At 46.0% G+C, this 22,500-nt stretch overlaps 1 protein-coding gene across 1 annotated transcript in view; it reads right to left on the reverse strand.

Moving 5' to 3' along the window:
• thsd7aa (thrombospondin, type I, domain containing 7Aa) overlaps positions 1-22,500 on the reverse strand; it is a gene marked incomplete at both ends in the record, with an annotated part of 165,192 nt that overhangs the window by 78,720 nt on the left and 63,972 nt on the right. Inside the window, 2 exons of the mRNA XM_083646090.1 lie at positions 11,368-11,573; positions 13,972-14,220. Coding sequence (XP_083502216.1) covers positions 11,368-11,573; positions 13,972-14,220 — 455 coding nt within the window. The remainder of the gene's footprint in view (positions 1-11,367; positions 11,574-13,971; positions 14,221-22,500) is intronic.

Raw genomic sequence — 22,500 nt, forward strand, 5'->3', positions numbered from 1 at the left:
CTCCTTATCAAACTATGACCCCCTCCTTATCAAACTATGACTCACTCCTTATCAAACTATGACTCACTCCTTATCAAACTATGACCCCCTCCTTATCAAACTATGACCCCCTCCTTATCAAACTATGACCCCCTCCTTATCAAACTATGACTCACTCCTTATCAAACTATGACTCACTTCTTATCAAACTATGACCCCCTCCTTATCAAACTATGACTCACTCCTTATCAAACTATGACCCCCTTCTTATCAAACTATGACCCCCTCCTTATCAAACTATGACTCACTCCTTATCAAACTATGACCCCCTCCTTATCAAACTATGACCCCCTCCTTATCAAACTATGACTCACTCCTTATCAAACTATGACCCCCTCCTTATCAAACTATGACTCACTCCTTATCAAACTATGACTCACTCCTTATCAAACTATGACCCCCTCCTTATCAAACTATGACTCACTCCTTATCAAACTATGACCCCCTCCTTATCAAACTATGACTCACTCCTTATCAAACTATGACCCCCTCCTTATCAAACTATGACTCACTCCTTATCAAACTATGACCCCCTCCTTATCAAACTATGACTCACTCCTTATCAAACTATGACCCCCTCCTTATCAAACTATGACCCCCTCCTTATCAAACTATGACTCACTCCTTATCAAACTATGACCCCCTCCTTATCAAACTATGACTCACTCCTTATCAAACTATGACCCCCTCCTTATCAAACTATGACCCCCTCCTTATCAAACTATGACCCCCTCCTTATCAAACTATGACCCCCTCCTTATCAAACTATGACCCCCTCCTTATCAAACTATGACTCACTCCTTATCAAACTATGACTCACTCCTTATCAAACTATGACCCCCTCCTTATCAAACTATGACCCCCTCCTTATCAAACTATGACCCCCTCCTTATCAAACTATGACTCACTCCTTATCAAACTATGACTCACTCCTTATCAAACTATGACTCACTCCTTATCAAACTATGACCCCCTCCTTATCAAACTATGACCCCCTCCTTATCAAACTATGACTCACTCCTTATCAAACTATGACCCCCTCCTTATCAAACTATGACCCCCTCCTTATCAAACTATGACTCACTCCTTATCAAACTATGACCCCCTCCTTATCAAACTATGACCCCCTCCTTATCAAACTATGACCCCCTCCTTATCAAACTATGACCCCCTCCTTATCAAACTATGACCCCCTCCTTATCAAACTATGACTCACTCCTTATCAAACTATGACCCCCTCCTTATCAAACTATGACCCCCTCCTTATCAAACTATGACTCACTCCTTATCAAACTATGACTCACTCCTTATCAAACTATGACTCACTCCTTATCAAACTATGACCCCCTCCTTATCAAACTATGACCCCCACCTTATCAAACTATGACTCACTCCTTATCAAACTATGACTCACTCCTTATCAAACTATGACTCACTCCTTATCAAACTATGACCCCCACCTTATCAAACTATGACTCACTCCTTATCAAACTATGACTCACTCCTTATCAAACTATGACCCCCACCTTATCAAACTATGACTCACTCCTTATCAAACTATGACTCACTCCTTATCAAACTATGACCCCCTCCTTATCAAACTATGACTCACTCCTTATCAAACTATGACTCACTCCTTATCAAACTATGACCCCCTCCTTATCAAACTATGACCCCCTCCTTATCAAACTATGACCCCCTCCTTATCAAACTATGACCCCCTCCTTATCAAACTATGACCCCCTCCTTATCAAACTATGACTCACTCCTTATCAAACTATGACTCACTCCTTATCAAACTATGACTCACTCCTTATCAAACTATGACTCACTCCTTATCAAACTATGACCCCCTCCTTATCAAACTATGACCCCCTCCTTATCAAACTATGACTCACTCCTTATCAAACTATGACCCCCTCCTTATCAAACTATGACTCACTCCTTATCAAACTATGACCCCCTCCTTATCAAACTATGACCCCCTCCTTATCAAACTATGACTCACTCCTTATCAAACTATGACCCCCTCCTTATCAAACTATGACTCACTCCTTATCAAACTATGACCCCCTCCTTATCAAACTATGACCCCCTCCTTATCAAACTATGACCCCCTCCTTATCAAACTATGACCCCCTCCTTATCAAACTATGACCCCCTCCTTATCAAACTATGACTCACTCCTTATCAAACTATGACTCACTCCTTATCAAACTATGACTCACTCCTTATCAAACTATGACCCCCTCCTTATCAAACTATGACCCCTCCTTATCAAACTATGACTCACTCCTTATCAAACTATGACCCCCTCCTTATCAAACTATGACCCCCTCCTTATCAAACTATGACCCCCTCCTTATCAAACTATGACCCCCTCCTTATCAAACTATGACCCCCTCCTTATCAAACTATGACCCCCTCCTTATCAAACTATGACCCCCTCCTTATCAAACTATGACCCCCTCCTTATCAAACTATGACTCACTCCTTATCAAACTATGACTCACTCCTTATCAAACTATGACCCCCTCCTTATCAAACTATGACCCCCTCCTTATCAAACTATGACCCCCTCCTTATCAAACTATGCGAGCGCTTGGTGTTGCACATGTGGGCACACAGCTGCCTCTTTGTGCTGCTCCCTCCTCGGCCGGTCTGAAGCAGCTCTCCACGGCCGTAACACAGGCTGATTAATGGCTGTCTCCTTGCAGGCTGACCTTGCTCAGGTGACTCTGCTGCCAGATGGTCTAGACTTCCCCACGCTGCACTGAGCTTCCAGCCGCCAAATGAAGAACCTCCGAGTGGCGGCCACACACACCCTCCCTCCCCCGCCTACCACCACACACACCCTCCCTCCCCCGCCTACCACCACACACACCCTCCCTCCCTCCCCCGCCTACCACCACACACACCCTCCCTCCCTCCCCCGCCTACCACCACACACACCCTCCCTCCCCCGCCTACCACCACACACACCCTCCCTCCCTCCCCCGCCTACCACCACACACACCCTCCCTCCCTCCCCCTCCTACCACCACACACACCCTCCCTCCCTCCCCCGCCTACCACCACACACACCCTCCCTCCCTCCCCCGCCTACCACCACACACACCCTCCCTCCCTCCCCCGCCTACCACCACACACACCCTCCCTCCCTCCCCCTCCTACCACCACACACACCCTCCCTCCCTCCCCCGCCTACCACCACACCCTCCCTCCCTCCCTCCCCCTCCTACCACCACACACACCCTCCCTCCCTCCCCCGCCTACCACCACACACACCCTCCCTCCCCCGCCTACCACCACACACACCCTCCCTCCCTCCCCCTCCTACCACCACACACACCCTCCCTCCCTCCCCCGCCTACCACCACACCCTCCCTCCCTCCCCCGCCTACCACCACACACACCCTCCCTCCCTCCCCCGCCTACCACCACACCCTCCCTCCCTCCCCCTCCTACCACCACACACACCCTCCCTCCCTCCCCCGCCTACCACCACACACACCCTCCCTCCCTCCCCCGCCTACCACCACACACACCCTCCCTCCCTCCCCCGCCTACCACCACACACACCCTCCCTCCCTCCCCCTCCTACCACCACACACACCCTCCCTCCCTCCCCCGCCTACCACCACACACACCCTCCCTCCCTCCCCCGCCTACCACCACACACACCCTCCCTCCCTCCCCCGCCTACCACCACACCCTCCCTCCCTCCCCCTCCTACCACCACACACACCCTCCCTCCCTCCCCCGCCTACCACCACACCCTCCCTCCCTCCCCCGCCTACCACCACACCCTCCCTCCCTCCCCCTCCTACCACCACACACACCCTCCCTCCCCCGCCTACCACCACACACACCCTCCCTCCCTCCCCCGCCTACCACCACACACACCCTCCCTCCCCCGCCTACCACCACACACACCCTCCCTCCCTCCCCCTCCTACCACCACACACACCCTCCCTCCCTCCCCCGCCTACCACCACACACACCCTCCCTCCCTCCCCCGCCTACCACCACACACACCCTCCCTCCCTCCCCCTCCTACCACCACACACACCCTCCCTCCCTCCCCCTCCTACCACCACACACACCCTCCCTCCCTCCCCCTCCTACCACCACACACACCCTCCCTCCCTCCCCCTCCTACCACCACACACACCCTCCCTCCCTCCCCCTCCTACCACCACACACACCCTCCCTCCCTCCCCCTCCTACCACCACACACACCCTCCCTCCCTCCCCCTCCTACCACCACACACACCCTCCCTCCCTCCCCCTCCTACCACCACACACACCCTCCCTCCCTCCCCCGCCTACCACCACACACACCCTCCCTCCCCCGCCTACCACCACACACACCCCACAGCAGCCTTTTTCCCAGTTGTCCATATCTAAGACCCCCCACAGAGAGTAACCTAAGATGCTTGGAAAGAAACAGTGTCTGATACTGTGTTGGCAGGGAGGATGAATCATATCATCATTATTATGCTTATGATCATGGAAAATACATTTCAACAGTGTTTCGGTGTTCATAATGCACAGGGTAAAGCCAGCGGTAATCCCTGAATGATTGAGACAGATTTTCAGGTCTAAATAAATCTAAGTAAATCAGATTGAGGCAGGCAGATGTAGACAGTAGGTGGTAGATGTAGATGTAGATAGACAGTAGGTGGTAGCTTGTGCTAATCAGACTGGGAGCCCTGTTTGCCAGGAGCCCTCAGTGAGTTCAAAGACATGAGCGGCTGGACTATCCGCTCTCAGTCACCTGGGATTTGCTGATCATCCTTGAAAGCAAAGGGTTAGATTACATCAGCTTAATCAGGACCACAGAGTCCCTCCATGAGCTCCCTCCTGGACTCACCACAATGAAATTGTCCATAGCTGAAATTGCAGAGCGACTGTGGTCTTACAGTGCATTCATTCATTCATTCATTCATTCATTCATTCATTCATTCATTCATTCAGATCACATAACCTGTTTTGAAGTTCTGAGGCTCATAAATCTGCTAACAACCACGTCTGAAAGCATCATGAGGTGCTTCCAGACTGCACAAACCTTTTCATATTCTAGGAACAGTTGGTTCAACTGCAGCCTTTTTTGTTGTTTTGGCACTGCAGGAACTGGGAACCATCGTAGTTCTTAAAACTTAAAACTTATTTTGAGGGACTTTTTTCTTTAGCTCGCTTAACAAATTGACAACTATTTGGGGCTGATTCTTCAGGGACTCTTTGCGTGTGATTTTATGCACGTCTATTACAACTTGTAATAGACATTGGCGACTGCACATGTAGAGGAGGAGGCAGGTGCTAGTCTACAACTCTCCCCAGATTGGCAGAGGCGGGGGAGCAACGACCGGGACAGCAGGGAGAATTGAGTCTGGTAAACCAGGCGGTCACGTGAAATGAAATGTGAGTTCACGTGACCAGCTGGTTTAGCAGGCTGCGGAGAATTGGCCAGTAGAAACTACAATTGGAGACAAAACTGAAAAAATAAAACGAAAGATACCCCCCAAAAAATATGATTGTAGTGCAGGACAGGTAGGTCATTATGATCAGGTGGATTTGTTTCCAAATGTAGGTTACTGCGACACAAAAGTGTCTTGGCTTTCGCTCTAGTCTCGACTCCAAACAAGTTGAAGCTTGAGTTAACATTGAACAAACTATTTGTGAATTCTCAAAGTGGGCTCCATGGACCCCCAGGGGTTTTCGGCGTTCCAGGAAGTCCCCAGCAAATTAGCAAATTGTGGCAACGCTGATGAAGGCTTGAAGCTGAAATGTTGTGCTTCTGTCCCAGGTGACTTGTTAAATCTTTGAAAGGACATTTTGGAAGCTGGCCTGCTCCATCTTTGCTCTTGTGACTTGTGTTGGCCCTGCACCCAAGTGGAACTCTTGTTGTGAGCGTGCTCGCACACTCACGTGAGTTTGGACAAATTCTTAAAAGTCACCATGATTTCATTTACAAGAAGTTAGGACACAATTAGGGAATGTAGAAGGACGACTATTTTGATGATAGTTTCACTGTTCTCTACCTAGAGATATGGAATTCTGGACAAAATCGTATAGAAGTTTTATCAGATTTGAGTTCAAGAGTAGGGGTGGGACAAAATATCGATACCCACGTTATCGCGATATTTCCACCCGCGATACGTTATCGATACACTGGCGCCAAGTATCGATATGTTTATTAATTTTTTTTTTTTTTTTTTTTTTTAATAAACAGGCTAAAATATTATGCTGTGTGTGGTAGTTGAAACATAGTTTCAAGTTGACTTTATTTATGTTTGTAGTTGAAACAAAAACATAACTACTGTAGGCTACATGAATGGAAATGTTTGATCATTAATATCTACTTTTAGAAATTATATAGGTAGGTAGGTAGGTTATATAGGTTTTCTTGTTTTAATAGTAATAATAAAAAGACTTAATGTGTAACTTTTCCTCCGTGGTATCGAAAATGGTATGAGTGAGTGAGTGAACTCAGAGAGTTCATGTCAATTCTGCTAATAAATGCATAATACATGATTTTTTGCCTTCAGAGGTATTTTTTTCACTTGTTACACAGGTATCGTGATGTATCGTCTTCCAATATATCGCAGTATCGCAGTATCGCAGTATCGTGATATATCGTTATCGAGGGCCAAGTATCGTGACGATATCGTATCGTGAGCTACTCAGCGATTCCCACCCCTATTCAAGAGATCTGGGCCTCTATCTTCCCAAAAGCGCTAATTTAGCGTTTACGCTCGTTTAACGCCGTGCGCAATGCAAATTGGGGGCGGACACAAGCGCATGCCTGTGATAACTGTACTGGCGGACGGCGCAAGGCTATCTTCCCATGCCTTAAAGCATGCGCAAACTGATGCGCAAGCACCAATGCGGGATAGCGCCTGTCGGAAGATATAGCCACTGGAGTCCATGGCCCTAAAGTGGACTAAATGAGGGGTCCTTGATATGGAGATGTAGAAGAGAGAATCAGTGTCCTAGATCTGTGGAGCTTCATATCTACATACTACATGTAGCATATTGTGCTAATAAACAAGACTAGGGGAGACTAGGGGAGACTGTTACGGCCATCTTGGCAGGACAATAACAGCTGACAATAGTATATTAACAAGTGATCGTAATCAAATGACAGCAGCAGCCAGAACCATATTGGTAGCAAATGCATGTATACTATACTAGTATACTATATATATAGTACTGTATATATAGTATATATATGTAATGTATATACTATGTATACTATAGTATACTATACTATCTTATGATGATTGCCACCTGAAACCCCTCTATTTTAAGATGAGTCTGAAGGAATGAGAGAAACAGACCAGACGAGGGGTTGAAGTGTGCACGGGGGGATGGATAAAGGCTTGCATCTACAGGATGCAGTGGCCAAGTGAGGAGGGAGCTAAAATTAAACGTGACACACTATCACCAAACCTGTCTGAGAGAGAGGAGAGGACAGAGACATACTAGCACCAAACCTGTCTGTGAGAGAGGAGAGGACAGAGACACACTAGCACCAAACCTGTCTGTGAGAGAGGAGAGGACAGAGACACACTATCACCAAACCTGTCTGTGAGAGAGGAGAGGACAGAGACACACTATCACCAAACCTGTCTGTGAGAGAGGAGAGGACAGAGACACACTAGCACCAAACCTGTCTGTGAGAGAGGAGAGGACAGAGACACACTATCACCAAACCTGTCTGTGAGAGAGGAGAGGACAGAGACACACTATCACCAAACCTGTCTGAGAGAGAGGAGAGGACAGAGACACACTAGCACCAAACCTGTCTGTGAGAGAGGACAGAGACACACTATCACCAAACCTGTCTGTGAGAGAGGAGAGGACAGAGACACGCTAGCACCAAACCTGTATGTGAGAGAGGAGAGGACAGAGACACACTATCACCAAACCTGTCTGTGAGAGAGGAGAGGACAGAGACATACTAGCACCAAACCTGTCTGTGAGAGAGGAGAGGACAGAGACACACTATCACCAAACCTGTCTGTGAGAGAGGAGAGGACAGAGACATACTATCACCAAACCTGTCTGAGAGAGAGGAGAGGACAGAGACATACTATCACCAAACCTGTCTGAGAGAGAGGAGAGGACAGAGACATACTAGCACCAAACCTGTCTGTGAGAGAGGAGAGGACAGAGACATACTAGCACCAAACCTGTCTGTGAGAGAGGAGAGGACAGAGACACACTAGCACCAAACCTGTCTGTGAGAGAGGAGAGGACAGAGACACACTAGCACCAAACCTGTCTGTGAGAGAGGAGAGGACAGAGACATACTAGCACCAAACCTGTCTGTGAGAGAGGAGAGGACAGAGACATACTAGCACCAAACCTGTCTGTGAGAGGAGAGGACAGAGACATACTAGCACCAAACCTGTCTGTGAGAGAGGAGAGGACAGAGACATACTAGCACCAAACCTGTCTGTGAGAGAGGAGAGGACAGAGACATACTAGCACCAAACCTGTCTGTGAGAGAGGAGAGGACAGAGACATACTAGCACCAAACCTGTCTGTGAGAGAGGAGAGGACAGAGACATACTAGCACCAAACCTGTCTGAGAGAGAGAGGAGAGGACAGAGACACACTAGCACCAAACCTGTCTGTGAGAGAGGAGAGGACAGAGACACACTAGCACCAAAGCTGTCTGACAGAGAGGAGAGGACAGGAGAGCAGTGTGCAGCTGGAGCACTGCTTCCCTCCTCATTTATCACACTCTCTCTCTTCCTTAGACTTCCTTCTCACTTCTCTCTTTCCTTTGTAGGAGACGCCTCTCGGCCAAACCCTGGCTGCTACGTTTCACCTGTCATAACGCCCTCATTAATGTATCCCGTGCACCCAAAAAACACCCTCCATAGCAATTACCGTGTTAACATGCAGACAGGGCAGCTTGGCTGGAGCGTCACTTTCCTATTTCATACGAATACATAAATCTCCCTATTTTTAACCCTGTGCTCACAATCTATTTTTAACCCTGTGCTCACGATCTATTTTTAACCCTGTGCTCACAATCTATTTTTAACCCTGTGCTCATGATCTATTTTTAACCCTGTGCTCACGATCTATTTTTAACCCTGTGCTCACGATCTATTTTTAACCCTGTGCTCACGATCTATTTTTAACCCTGTGCTCACGATCTATTTTTAACCCTGTGCTCACGATCTATTTTTAACCCTGTGCTCGCGATTGGTCATTTCTCCCGTCATCTCACGATTTCATAGCGATACCAATCAAATGGGTGTTTCTGAGCATACAGGTAGGTCTCGATAGGTTTACTCTCTTTCCGAGGCTGTAGCGCGCTTAGTTTGACAGCCAGAGCGACGTTTGTGGTAACTAGATACCACATGACCTGGCATGTCAGGAAGGCGGCTAAATAACACTTCAAAGCTAGGCTACATTTTAGTGAGGATGCATTAATCCCAGAAATCCCCCGTCTTCTTCACAGCATAATGTTGGCAGCACGCATGCTAATACAGAGACAGTGTGGAAAGTGTGAGGATGATATTAAAGGAACACTCCGCCCATTTTCAACCAGCTTTGTATCATTAGAACATCAGTAGTATATCAGAAAACTGTAAACTGTTTTGAAGTCTGTCATTTAATTTGAGTGTTATTGAGTGACCAGTGACATCACTGGTCCACACTAACTCAAATGAATAACTCGTTAACTCAAATCAACTCTCAATAACTGTCAAACTAGATGAATGACTTCAAAACCGTTTACAGTTTGAGAGTGGATTTGAGTTAATGAGTTATTAATTTGAGTTAGTGTGGACCAGTGATGTCACTGGTCCACACTTTAACACTCAATAACTGTCAAATTAAATGACAGACTTCAAAACAGTTTACAGTTTTCTGATATACTACTGATGTTCTAATGATACAAAGCTGGTTGAAAATGGGCGGAGTGTTCCTTTAACAATATGGAGTCTTGACACTGAAACATGACAGTGTCTGTCTGGCGTGCAGTAGCTGTTTTGAATCATTTCTACAAGCAGTGGCCAGTCCAGCCTCCAGCACCACTGGCCCCCTCCGCGCTCACCACCACCACCACCAGCACCACCAGCAGCACCAGCACCACCACCACCACCACCACCACCACCCCCACCACCACCCCCACCACCACCACCACCACCACCACCACCAGCACCACCAGCAGCACCAGCACCAGCACCACCAGCAGCAGATGGACTGGGACTCAGTGTGTGGACGCTGGATAAGCACGGCCGTGCTACGCAGCCACTTCCTGCTACCCAAACTGAGTAATGCCACTAATTTAGGCAAAAGCTCATATTTCATCTGGTCCCCTCGCTGTGTGCCGTGTGCATTAGTGCTACATTAGCATATTCATATAGCTCAGCTGCAGATTTAATATGGGGTAAAACCCATCTTAATTCCCGCTCTGCCTCACACATGGTTGGCGATGCAGGAGGATATTATCAGCGTCTGTCTGCCGAGCTGCAGCAGATCACATGGCTTTGTTTGTGTGTGAAATTCAGACCTAACCAGATGATCCAGAAGCTTACAGTAACTTCACGTCTACTTTCACAGAGATGATATGGTGCTGCTGTGACAAGACCACGTCAGAACATGTGCTGTATAAAGTTGTTTACTGTGCCTCGAAAATTAAGACCCTTTTCACTTTCAGTATGCATTGTGACCAGGTAAGCTAACGTCTGAGCAGGTAAGCTAACGTCAAGGTGAAACTATGCAGTTAGAATACTGGAGGAGGCTACAGTTTTGGATTACTTGCAAAGTAAAAACAGCCCATGCTCTGTGTGGTAAAGCAATCTGCATAAAGCAATAAGCATATATTCTGGTGGCACATGAATGTAAAATGCAGTGATATTGTTTAATAAGTCATAGGCTGCTAATATCTCAAAATGAATGTGGTCATGCTTTATGATGTTTACATGATACGCGTAGCACCTTCCTTCTGCTTAAGTGTTGTGCAAGCATCTTTAATGAATGACTATCTGAGGCGTATGAATCATAGACATAAATATGAATGTGGAAATAGAAAAGAAACCTTGGAGTGGAGGTATTGCCTAATGTCTTAGCATTGGGAGCTCAGATAATAGCAAGGGAGGGGGCACAGGAGTAGGCTAGTTGCCTCCTAGCGCGGTATGCTTGCCCCCGCGGTTTCCACATGGTCCTGGGCCGGATTTGCCCTTGTTATCAGAAAGAACAGTCCCCAAGGAGTATTTGCGCCAATTTTGGTGCTTCTTTCCAGATGTGAATGATTCTTCTATAATCTGCTCCACTAGGAGGCGTGCTAAGAAACGTCACCTTCTTTGCTCCTGAGTGAGCTGAGGTTGGGGGGCGTGTCTGGGCTGAGGTTGGGGGGTGTGTCTGGACTGGTCTGGACACAGTACACCTCTCGGCTCTGGATCCCTCCTCCGCACAGCCCCGTCTGGTTCCCCCGCCGTCGATCCTGCTGGCTCAGCAGCAGGTCCACCCTGCACTCTGTCCACTCACTGCTCTTCCAGCTGTATCTGAGGGGGACAGGACACAGGGAGTGAGTAGACTACTGACCATCTAGATCTAGATCATCATCCAGATGCATAGAGCAGATATTCCAAATGAATTGCTATATTTGACATATTATATTATCACTTATCAATACATGAAGTGCACTGTGTTGCATTACCAGCAGATTCATAATCTGATTAGAGGCAAAGTAGGTGAACTTAATTTAATTTAATAGTATGTCATTTATGATATACAACCCTTCATTTTTTTATTTTATTACATGTATATCAAGATCTCATTCTAATAATGATCATGCACTCACAATGTGCTTACACCTGTTTGTAATGTCTTATGAACGCCTGAAGTGTTCAGATTTGCCTTCAATGTTTTGTGTGTGCTACACTCTCTTCATTGAAATAATAGCCATGTTTTCTTAACCACTAAACTGCTGTTTGACTATGGCACTGTAAATGGATCATACTGTGGTTGAATCTTCAAAATGGAGCCTATCATGCAAAAGCTTCTTTTAGCGCAGCATGTTGTTGTCATAATGAAGCATGTAGCTAGATGGCTTTTTCCAGCCAGTGAACATCATTAGCTTGTGTCTGGGTGAGCTGAGTGGTTGGCAAAGCATTTCTAAAGTGTTGTTTGAATGACTTGTTCATGTCATTGACCTTAGATCTCTGTTTACAATCAGCCTCGGGGGCAGAGCAATTTACGCAGAATGCAGAGCACTCTCAGGCCAGAACCTTCCCCAGTGAAAGAAGACTGTTAATCGCAACGGCCATTTCTATATGGCCGGGTTTGTGTCTGGGACTGAACTCAGTGCAGTCGGCTTTATGGTCCCACCCTGAGGTCAGAAGATGTGCACCCTGCCTCCATCTCGCTGGTGATAATGGAATTCATTTGAGGTCACCAATGAAAGCCTCCATATTCATGAGCAAGGTCTCTCTCTCTCTCTCTCTCTCTCTCTCTGTCTCTCTCTCTCTCTCCCTCTCTCTCTCTCTTTCTCTCTCTCTCTCTCTCTCTGTCTCTCTCTGCTCCGGGACAATGAGGCCCCTGGGAGAGCAGTGCATGGTGGGGTCTCTGAGCAGCACAGATGGGGACCCTCTCACAGAGGAATGCTTCAATCAAATAATAAAATGGTGTGAGCTGCTGCCCACCAGGGTCTCACCTCTCCTCCTGCTCCTCCTCCTACAGTGGATGAACGCTGATTTACTGCTTCACATTATGGCTGACTCGGCCCATAAAAACCTCTCTCTGAAATGACCATATGATTGGTGTAGTAAATATATGGGTTATATGCCTCTTGGATACTGTAGCATGTACCATACCCTGAGCTCTGCTTGCCAACTTCATCATAGAATATTATCACCTCATGATGTCATGGGGGGAGAGTCAATGTGTATGTACAGTCCTGTATGAGTAGGCTGCTCTCTATTCTGTTGGGCCAGAGCAGCATGTACTGTCAGACTCTGAGCTGACTGGACCAGCACAACTGCAGCTGTCAGTGGCAGGAGCTTTACGGGAGCTGTCTGTGGTGCTGATCTCAGCGGCGTCCCTGGAGCCAGAGGACTGCCCGTCGCTGTCCCAGGTACCAGCCGTGTTGTTACCCGTCACTGTGCTGCGGCCTAATCACATGCACCTGTGTGCTGAACTATTTATATCGTTCATGTGAAATGTCTAGAGCAGGGGTGCCCAACCTTTTTTGACCGAAGATCTACTTTTCAAGTAGCCAGCCTCCCGAGAGATCTACCAGTCCAGTTTCAACATCGCAAACGCACACACACATCGTTTCCAGCCTGCAGTAACTAACCTCACAACACTTTCTCGTTGTCCCACAACCACTTGACATTAGGGCTGTGAATCTTCACTGGCCTCACGATTCGATTACGATTCAGAGGGCTACGATTCAATTCGATTACGATTATCGATGTATCTCGATGCATCTTAAATCGATGCATCACTTTTTTTCCCCAATACATGATTTTTTTTTCTCACTTTCTTTTTTCTCACTGTGTGGCTACTTTTAAAATAAAAGTGCATTTGGAATTGCATTGTATTACGATCCATAATTAAAATAAACAACTGCATGTACTTCCATTATATTTTATTTGATTATATATATATATATATATATATATATATATATATATATATATATATATATATATATTTTGACGCGATCAACCTGGGGTGAGTCCGCGGTCGACCAGTAGACCGCGATCGACTGGTTGGGCACCACTGGTCTAGAGCCTAACTCTTTTGAATTACTTTTTTAAAATTTTAGATGAACTATGTTTTACTTTGACTTTATTATTATTATTATTATTATTATTATTATTATTATTATTATTATTATTATTATTATTATTATTATTATTACTCCTACTCCTCTGCCCACGCCTCTCCAACACTTACACAATACATGGTGGCACTCCGTCTCCCTGGGGGGTGCAGGGCTCCCTCTCCTCCAGCTCGGGACACTCCCCCCCGCCGCCCAGGGGGAACTGGCTGACCTGGCGGGTGCGGCTGCGCTGGCCCGGGGGCCCGTTGAGGTCGTAGCACTCCTTGGAGCACGCAGACCACTCGGACCAGTCGGTGGCGTCGCAGTCTTTGGTCATGACGCAGGCCTGATAGGTCACAGGCAGACTCTGCTGAGAGCACAGACTGTAGAGGACACAACAAGACAAAACACCCTCAGATAAGACACTGGCTTATTGCCGCAGCATTGTCATGGTAACAGCCTCCGCCTGCCAAAACCAACACTGGTGACGTACAAAGACCTTCTTTTCTCCTCCAGATTCACTCATCAGTCGCCGGTTGTCTACCCGGAAGTGGCTGTTGTTGTGAGCACAACGTCACTGGCCTCACGATTCGATTCGATTACCATTCAGAGGGCTACGATTCGATTCGATTACGATTATCGATGCATCTCGATGCATCTTCAATCGATGCATCACTTTTTCTTCCGCAATACATGATTTATTTTTTTCTCACTTCTCTTTTTTTTCTCACTGTGTGGCTACTTTTAAAAATAAAAGTGCATTTGTAATTGCATTGTATTATGATCCTAATAAACAACTGCATGTACTTCCATTATATTTTATTCGATTTCTTATTTTTTTTAAATAATCCATTTTTGACATTTGTGAATCGATGCAGAATCGTGCACGTCCGCATCGCGATGCATCTTATAATCGATTATTTTTTGATTTATTGATTCAGTCAATAGGATACAACAGAAGTAGTGAAGTAGTTTAAAAACAACACTATTGACAATTCCAAAGTATCCAGAACATAATGTATGAGTGAAGGTTTAAAAACAATGCTTATATCCATGACATGATGTGTCTCTACTGTAGAGAAAACATAGGAACAGAGAGAGAGAGAGAGAGAGAGGCTGCAGTACTTAATTGGCACCATGGTAAAAACCACTACATTCACACAGTGGATTTGTAAGGAGTAAATGAATATGCGAGTGTGGTGTGCTGGATTATACTGATACTGCAAAGCGAAAACTAAGGCGGGTGAAATGGCACTGCCATCCCAACAGCTCTGCTTTGTCTCAGTCAGGCCGCTGGGATAAACTCCATTTGAACGTTGTCCGTTACAAATCCAAACAATTTGTTCTCCTTGTTTCCCCCGAGCTGCTTCACAGCCAACCGCCACTTGGTTTGATGATGGGACTGCTGTGTGGAACAGAGTGCTTAGAAGACTCTCTCTCTCTCTCTCTCTCTCTCTCTTCTCTCTCTCTCTCTGTGTCTCTCTCTGTCTCCCTCTCTCTCTCTCTCTGTCTCTCTCCTCTCTTCTCTCTCCTCTCTCTCTCTCTCTGTCTCTCTCTCTCTCTCTCTCTCTCTCTCTCTGTCTCTCCTCTCTCTCTCTCATCTCTCTTCTCTCTGTCTCTCTCTCTGTCTCTCTCTCTCTCTCCCTCTCTCTCTCTCTGTCTCTCTCTCTCTCTCTCTCTCTGTCTCTCTCTCTCTCTCTCTCTCTCTGTCTCTCTCTCTCTCTCTCTCTGTCTCTCTCTCTCTCTCTCTCTCTCTCTCTGTCTCTCTCCTCTCTCTCTCTCATCTCCCTCTCTCTCTCTCTCTCTCTCTCTTTCTCTCTCTCCCTCTCTCTCTCTCTCTCTCTGTCTCTCTCTCTCTCTCTCCTCTCTCTCTCTCTCTCTCTCTCTCTGTCTCTCTCTCTCTCTCTCTCTCTCTCTCTCTCTGGAGTGTGTTGTTAGAGGGCGATAGACCATTTGGGGATAACGACACACATACTGCCTCTCTTCTTCTCAGCGTTTTTTCCAGTCTCAACACTGCTGTTCAATCTTTCTTCCTCGAAGGCGTCCAGCTGCCAGAGTGTTTTTAGGTTTTAGTTGTTGCTTTTTCTCTCTCTCTGAAGCTAAACTCTGCTTGCTTTTTTAGGTCTTTAGTGGAGCTCCTCTAGTCTACAGTATACTATATATATATATATATATATATATATATATATATATATATATATATATATAGCGCAGTCTTGTAACTGACCAAAACATATGGTTATTAACTTATTATCATTGTGAAGCATTTCAAGAGTTCAAACAGATAAAAACTACACATTGATCTTCCACTAATTTTCCACCAGGGTTTCCTGTATCAGTTTGTCTTGATATGCTTCTTTGGTAAAACTTTATATTAACACATTCACTGCCAACAGTTTTTTTTTACTGTAGGTAGCTTCTGCCAAGGTTTTTTTTGAGGATTCTGGCTCATCTTTCAAGAGCAGAGGATTATTTTCTGCTAGGAATTCGTGAACACAAAATATCTCAAAAGAACTAATAGAATGTGTGCTTTCTCTGTCTAAAAGAGTTAGTTTGTAGAGTTAGTAGTTATGTAGGCATTAGCAGTTGAATACAGCATGGTTTCAGCGTCTGAGAAGAAAAGCTGAGAAAAATGCATTTTTGTGAAATTCGATAGAACAGTCACTTTAACTATTTATTTTTGGCATCAGTGAGACATCAGACATCTAAACAATAGTTCTTTGAACAGTAATTTCCTCCATAACAGCACCCTCACCCCCCTCTCCTCCAAACTCCTCCCTCCGTGGGTGTGTCTCTGGTGGCTTTGCAGCATTTGTCACAAGCGAATCTCTCCTGCCTGTCTGTGCTGCCTGGCTGCCGCTCTTTGGGCGAGTCTGGATGGGGCTCGTTTTTCGGTTGTGAGCTCAGCTGGAATGAAGCTGCGTGCGATTCTGGGCTTTCTGCCGGTGTTTCAAAGTGTGTTTCACCCGTAATCTATTATGCAAATTTGCAATCCCCCACCGCCAGCTCCCTGCGCGAAAGCGAAAGCGTTTTCGCCAATCCATTTTCATGAGAATGGCTTCCTCACGCTGCTGTTTTTGCTTGGCTTCGTCTAGTCTGGAGAGCACTGTCGCCACTTAGTGGCGGTAAAATAGATTATACACATTCAATACCTCCCATATTTTTATAGGAGATGTAAAAGGGTTTGATCGACGTCCCACCGTCAAATTTTTTGTTTTTTTTTTGTTGAAGAGATATCTCGTCCACGGCAGTCAACCGTTGGTTTCTGCTTGACGAGATATCTCCGGCAGTGAACGTGTTAAGGTACAAATCATTCTACTAAACTAGTTGGCTTATTAGCATCCATATTAGCATATTGGTTGTTTATGAGTCATTATTAAGCACTTTATTCTGCATGATCATATTCTACAACTACTAACTAGGCCATTAAAGGAACACTCTGCCCATTTTCAACCAGCTTTGTATCATTAGAACATCAGTAGTATATCAGAAAACTGTAAACGGTTTTGAAGTCTGTCATTTAATTTGACAGTTATTGAGTGTTAAAGTGTGGACCAGTGACATCACTGGTCCACACTAACTCAAATGAATAACTCATTAACTCAAATCAACTCTCAAAATGTAAACGGTTTTGAAGTCATTCATCTATTGACAGTTATTGAGAGTTGATTTGAGTTGATGGGGGGGGAGAGGTACCACCTTATACCATTCTTTAGAGGTACCACCTTATAAGGCCCAAACTCACCATAGTTCAGTCTCATTTTAAAATGCGTGTGTGACACACGGGCATAATTAGCACCTTCCCATAAAAAGAGAAATCCCATCCTTATGGCTCTCACTGTAAATAAACCTGATCCTGGGTCACTGTAAATAAACCTGATCCTGGGTCACTGTAAATAAACCTGATCCTGGGTCCTGGCCAACATGAATTTGCGCATCACTATCAGCTGAGCCTCTTCCGAGATTTCAGCCATCTGTGCTTCCTGCGTAGCTCAGAAAACATCTCTTTACTTTCAGGAAAAGACCTAAAAGCACGTAACACTTCTCCCCCTCATCCTTGTGCACCAACCACTATTCTACTTGAACAGCCGGAATATGACGAGTGGAGGTTTCAATGATTTATGAATTCTGACCTTCTCAGAGGCTTTCAAAGCAAATGTATGATGAGGACCTTGCTTGATGTTCTCACTGTGTAATGGATGCTGCTCAGTGCTCACTGTGTGATGGATGCTGCTCAGTGCTCACTGTGTAATGGATGCTGCTCAGTGCTCACTGTGTAATGGATGCTGCTCAGTGCTCACTGTGTGATGGATGCTGCTCAGTGCTCACTGTGTAATGGATGCTGCTCAGTGTGCTCACTGTGTAATGGATGCTGCTCAGTGGTTTCTCAGTGTGTGATGGATGCTGCTCAGTGGTTTCTCAGTGTGTGATGGATGCTGCTCAGTGGTTTCTCACTGTGTGATGGATGCTGCTCAGTGGTTTCTCACTGTGTGATGGATGCTGCTCAGTGGTTTCTCAGTGTGTGATGGATGCTGCTCAGTGGTTTCTCACTGTGTGATGGATGCTGCTCAGTGGTTTCTCACTGTGTGATGGATGCTGCTCAGTGCTCACTGTGTGATGGATGCTGCTCAGTGGTTTCTCACTGTGTGATGGATGCTGCTCAGTGTGCTCACTGTGTGATGGATGCTGCTCAGTGTGCTCACTGTGTGATGGATGCTGCTCAGTGGTTTCTCACTGTGTGATGGATGCTGCTCAGTGGTTTCTCACTGTGTGATGGATGCTGCTCAGTGGTTTCTCAGTGTGTGATGGATGCTGCTCAGTGGTTTCTCAGTGTGTGATGGATGCTGCTCAGTGGTTTCTCACTGTGTGATGGATGCTGCTCAGTGGTTTCTCACTGTGTGATGGATGCTGCTCAGTGGTTTCTCACTGTGTGATGGATGCTGCTCAGTGGTTTCTCACTGTGTGATGGATGCTGCTCAGTGGTTTCTCACTGTGTGATGGATGCTGCTCAGTGCTCACTGTGTGATGGATGCTGCTCAGTGGTTTCTCACTGTGTGATGGATGCTGCTCAGTGGTTTCTCACTGTGTGATGGATGCTGCTCAGTGTGCTCACTGTGTGATGGATGCTGCTCAGTGCTCACTGTGTGATGGATGCTGCTCAGTGTGCTCACTGTGTGATGGATGCTGCTCAGTGTGCTCACTGTGTGATGGATGCTGCTCAGTGCTCACTGTGTGATGGATGCTGCTCAGTGTGCTCACTGTGTGATGGATGCTGCTCAGTGGTTTCTCACTGTGTGATGGATGCTGCTCAGTGTGCTCACTGTGTGATGGATACTGCTCAGTGGTTTCTCACTGTGTGATGGATGCTGCTCAGTGCTCACTGTGTGATGGATGCTGCTCAGTGGTTTCTCACTGTGTGATGGATGCTGCTCAGTGGTTTCTCACTGTGTGATGGATGCTGCTCAGTGCTCACTGTGTGATGGATGCTGCTCAGTGTGCTCACTGTGTGATGGATGCTGCTCAGTGGTTTCTCACTGTGTGATGGATGCTGCTCAGTGGTTTCTCACTGTGTGATGGATGCTGCTCAGTGGTTTCTCACTGTGTAATGGATGCTGCTCAGTGCTCACTGTGTGATGGATGCTGCTCAGTGGTTTCTCACTGTGTGATGGATGCTGCTCAGTGGTTTCTCACTGTGTGATGGATGCTGCTCAGTGGTTTCTCACTGTGTGATGGATGCTGCTCAGTGGTTTCTCACTGTGTGATGGATGCTGCTCAGTGGTTTCTCACTGTGTAATGGATGCTGCTCAGTGCTCACTGTGTGATGGATGCTGCTCAGTGGTTTCTCACTGTGTGATGGATGCTGCTCAGTGGTTTCTCACTGTGTGATGGATGCTGCTCAGTGGTTTCTCACTGTGTGATGGATGCTGCTCAGTGGTTTCTCACTGTGTGATGGATGCTGCTCAGTGGTTTCTCACTGTGTGATGGATGCTGCTCAGTGGTTTCTCACTGTGTGATGGATGCTGCTCAGTGGTTTCTCACTGTGTGATGGATGCTGCTCAGTGGTTTCTCACTGTGTAATGGATGCTGCTCAGTGGTTTCTCACTGTGTGATGGATGCTGCTCAGTGGTTTCTCACTGTGTGATGGATGCTGCTCAGTGGTTTCTCACTGTGTGATGGATGCTGCTCAGTGGTTTCTCACTGTGTGATGGATGCTGCTCAGTGGTTTCTCACTGTGTGATGGATGCTGCTCAGTGCTCAGTGTATAATGGATACTGCTCAGTGGCCTCTATTACAGCCCAGAGTACAGCCAGACAGAATGGGGGCATTCATCTCCCAACAAAGAACATGGCTTTCAGACACCACATTGACTTTGGCCCCATTCAATAAAGCATGCATAGAAAGCATACATCTTTCAATGCACGTCTCACACAGAGGCTTCAGCACATTTGTCCGGTGTTATCGACTGGGGAGAGGCTACGCTACATACACTGAGGAAGAGGGCTACAAACGTGATATGGGACATCCGTTAATTGAAACGGACAGCAATTTCTCCCTGACCTTTAGCCGTTATTGCCGAGGCTTCGCATTGTGTTATTGAACCTTTTATGGATGACGGTGACAAGTCTACATGATGTTGCGAGAGTCAAAGGACGGTTGACGCCTCCCCCTCATTAAACTCAAACATCGTCCTGACATGATTTAGCTGAATCTCCATTAGTGTGGGACTCGTCCCCCTGGTGGAAACAACGTGTAACAGCCAGGGCGCCATCTTGATTTTTTGCCAGGGTTTGCTCCCAAAGTTAAACTATATTGGACTTTGGCCCCCCAATGTTTGAGTGACAGGTACTCTCTTGGAAGAGCAGCGCAGAAACACTACAGCAATGAGGTTAGCACAAAAGTAAAAAAAAAAAAAAAAAATACAATAAATAATAATAATCATAATAATAATAATAATCTCACATATTTCCACTTTAAACATGTATTTGTCTTCCAGGAGACCAAGGTACACTGTTTATCAGCCTGGAGGTGCAATCAGGGTTTTAAGTGAATAGCGACAGCGGGCTTATGACAGTACTGATTTGTGAAGACACATGATATTAAAGTGAATGTCATTTCCTGATGCTTGTCTGATGATTATCAGAAAGTTGATCTCTGCCTCTAAGAGCTTGTATCCTAGAGTCTAGGTCGAGGACCTCGAACTAATGGAGTCGAAGTTGCACCTTGACTCTTTTCTCTCTAGGCTACTTACAGGCTACTTACAGGCTTGAGTCAAGACATTATGATGTCACGCCTGTGGTAAGATGGCAGATGCTATGTAACCTGCAGTGAGTTAGACAAAAATAAATTATTAAAAAGCTACAGGAAGTCAAATACATGTAGTGGGTTGCAGGAAAAATAGCTGTGAAATGCTGTGAATTTTTTAGGGGAGGATGCTGGTGAGGCATCAATATTTGCAATATTTATCAGTAAAGTCAAATCATTCATATTAACACATTCACTGCCAGCCGTTTTTTTTTTTTACTGTAGGTAGCTTCTGCCAAGGTTTTTTTTTGAGGATTCTGGCTCATCTTTCAACAGCCGAGGATTATTTTCTGCTAAGATTTTGTGAACACAAAATATCTCAAAAGAACTAATAGAATGTGTGCTTTCTCTGTCTAAAAGAGTTAGTTTGTAGAGTTAGTAGTTATGTAGGCATTAGCACTTGAATACAGCATGGTTTCAGCGTCTGAAAATTTAAGCTGAGATAAATGGCTTTTTGTGAAATTCGATAGAACAGTCACTTTAACCATTCATTTTTGGCATCAGTAAGACGTCAGACATCTAAACAATAGTTTTGAACAGTAATTTCCTCCATAACAGCAGGAAACCCCCCTCTCCTTCAAACTCCTCCCTCCGTGTGTGTTCTCCTCCTGCCTCCCTGGCTCTGCAGCGGGCGTGTCACAAGCGAGTTTCTGCTGCTGCTGCTGCTGCTGCCTGTCTGCTGGCGGCCGCTCTTTGGGCGAGTCTGGATGGGCTCGCTCGTTTCTTGGGGTTTCGGTTGAGAGCTTTGATGAAGCTTTTGCGATTCTGGTCTTATTTACATGTATGCTGCGTGTTTCAAAGTGTGTTGCACCCATAATCTATTATGAAAATTTGCAATCCCCCACCGCCAGCTCCCTGCGCGAAAGCGAAAGCGTTTTCGCCAATCCATTTTCATGAGAATGGCTTCCTCACGCGGCTGTTTTTGCTTGGCTTTCTCTCGTCTGGAGAGCACTGTCGCCACTTAGTGGGTCGGTAAAATAGATTATACACATTCAATACCTCCCATATTTTAATAGGAGATGTAAAAGGGGTTGATCGATGTCCCACCGTCAAAAAAAAAAAAAAAAATTTTGGACGAGATATCTCGTCATTGGCAGTCAACCGTTGGTTTCTGCTTGACGAGATATCTCGTCCACGGCAGTGAACGTGTTAATATGGCTAAAGGAATGAGTAACAGGCCTGGCTGCAGTCTCCCTTCAACTAGAGCCAACTGTATTTATTTGTTGTGAAAGCTTCACTGCATGTCACATGACACAGTGTGTTCACTAGGGATGGGCATCGAATTTCGAATTTTCGAATAATCGTTGTTATTATCAAGGTCGACTTTTATTATTGAAAGTCGAAATTCGAAAAAAAAAAAA

Source organism: Poromitra crassiceps (assembly GCF_964638095.1).
Source record: "Poromitra crassiceps genome assembly, chromosome: 11".
NCBI classification, from domain to species: Eukaryota; Metazoa; Chordata; class Actinopteri; order Beryciformes; family Melamphaidae; genus Poromitra; species Poromitra crassiceps.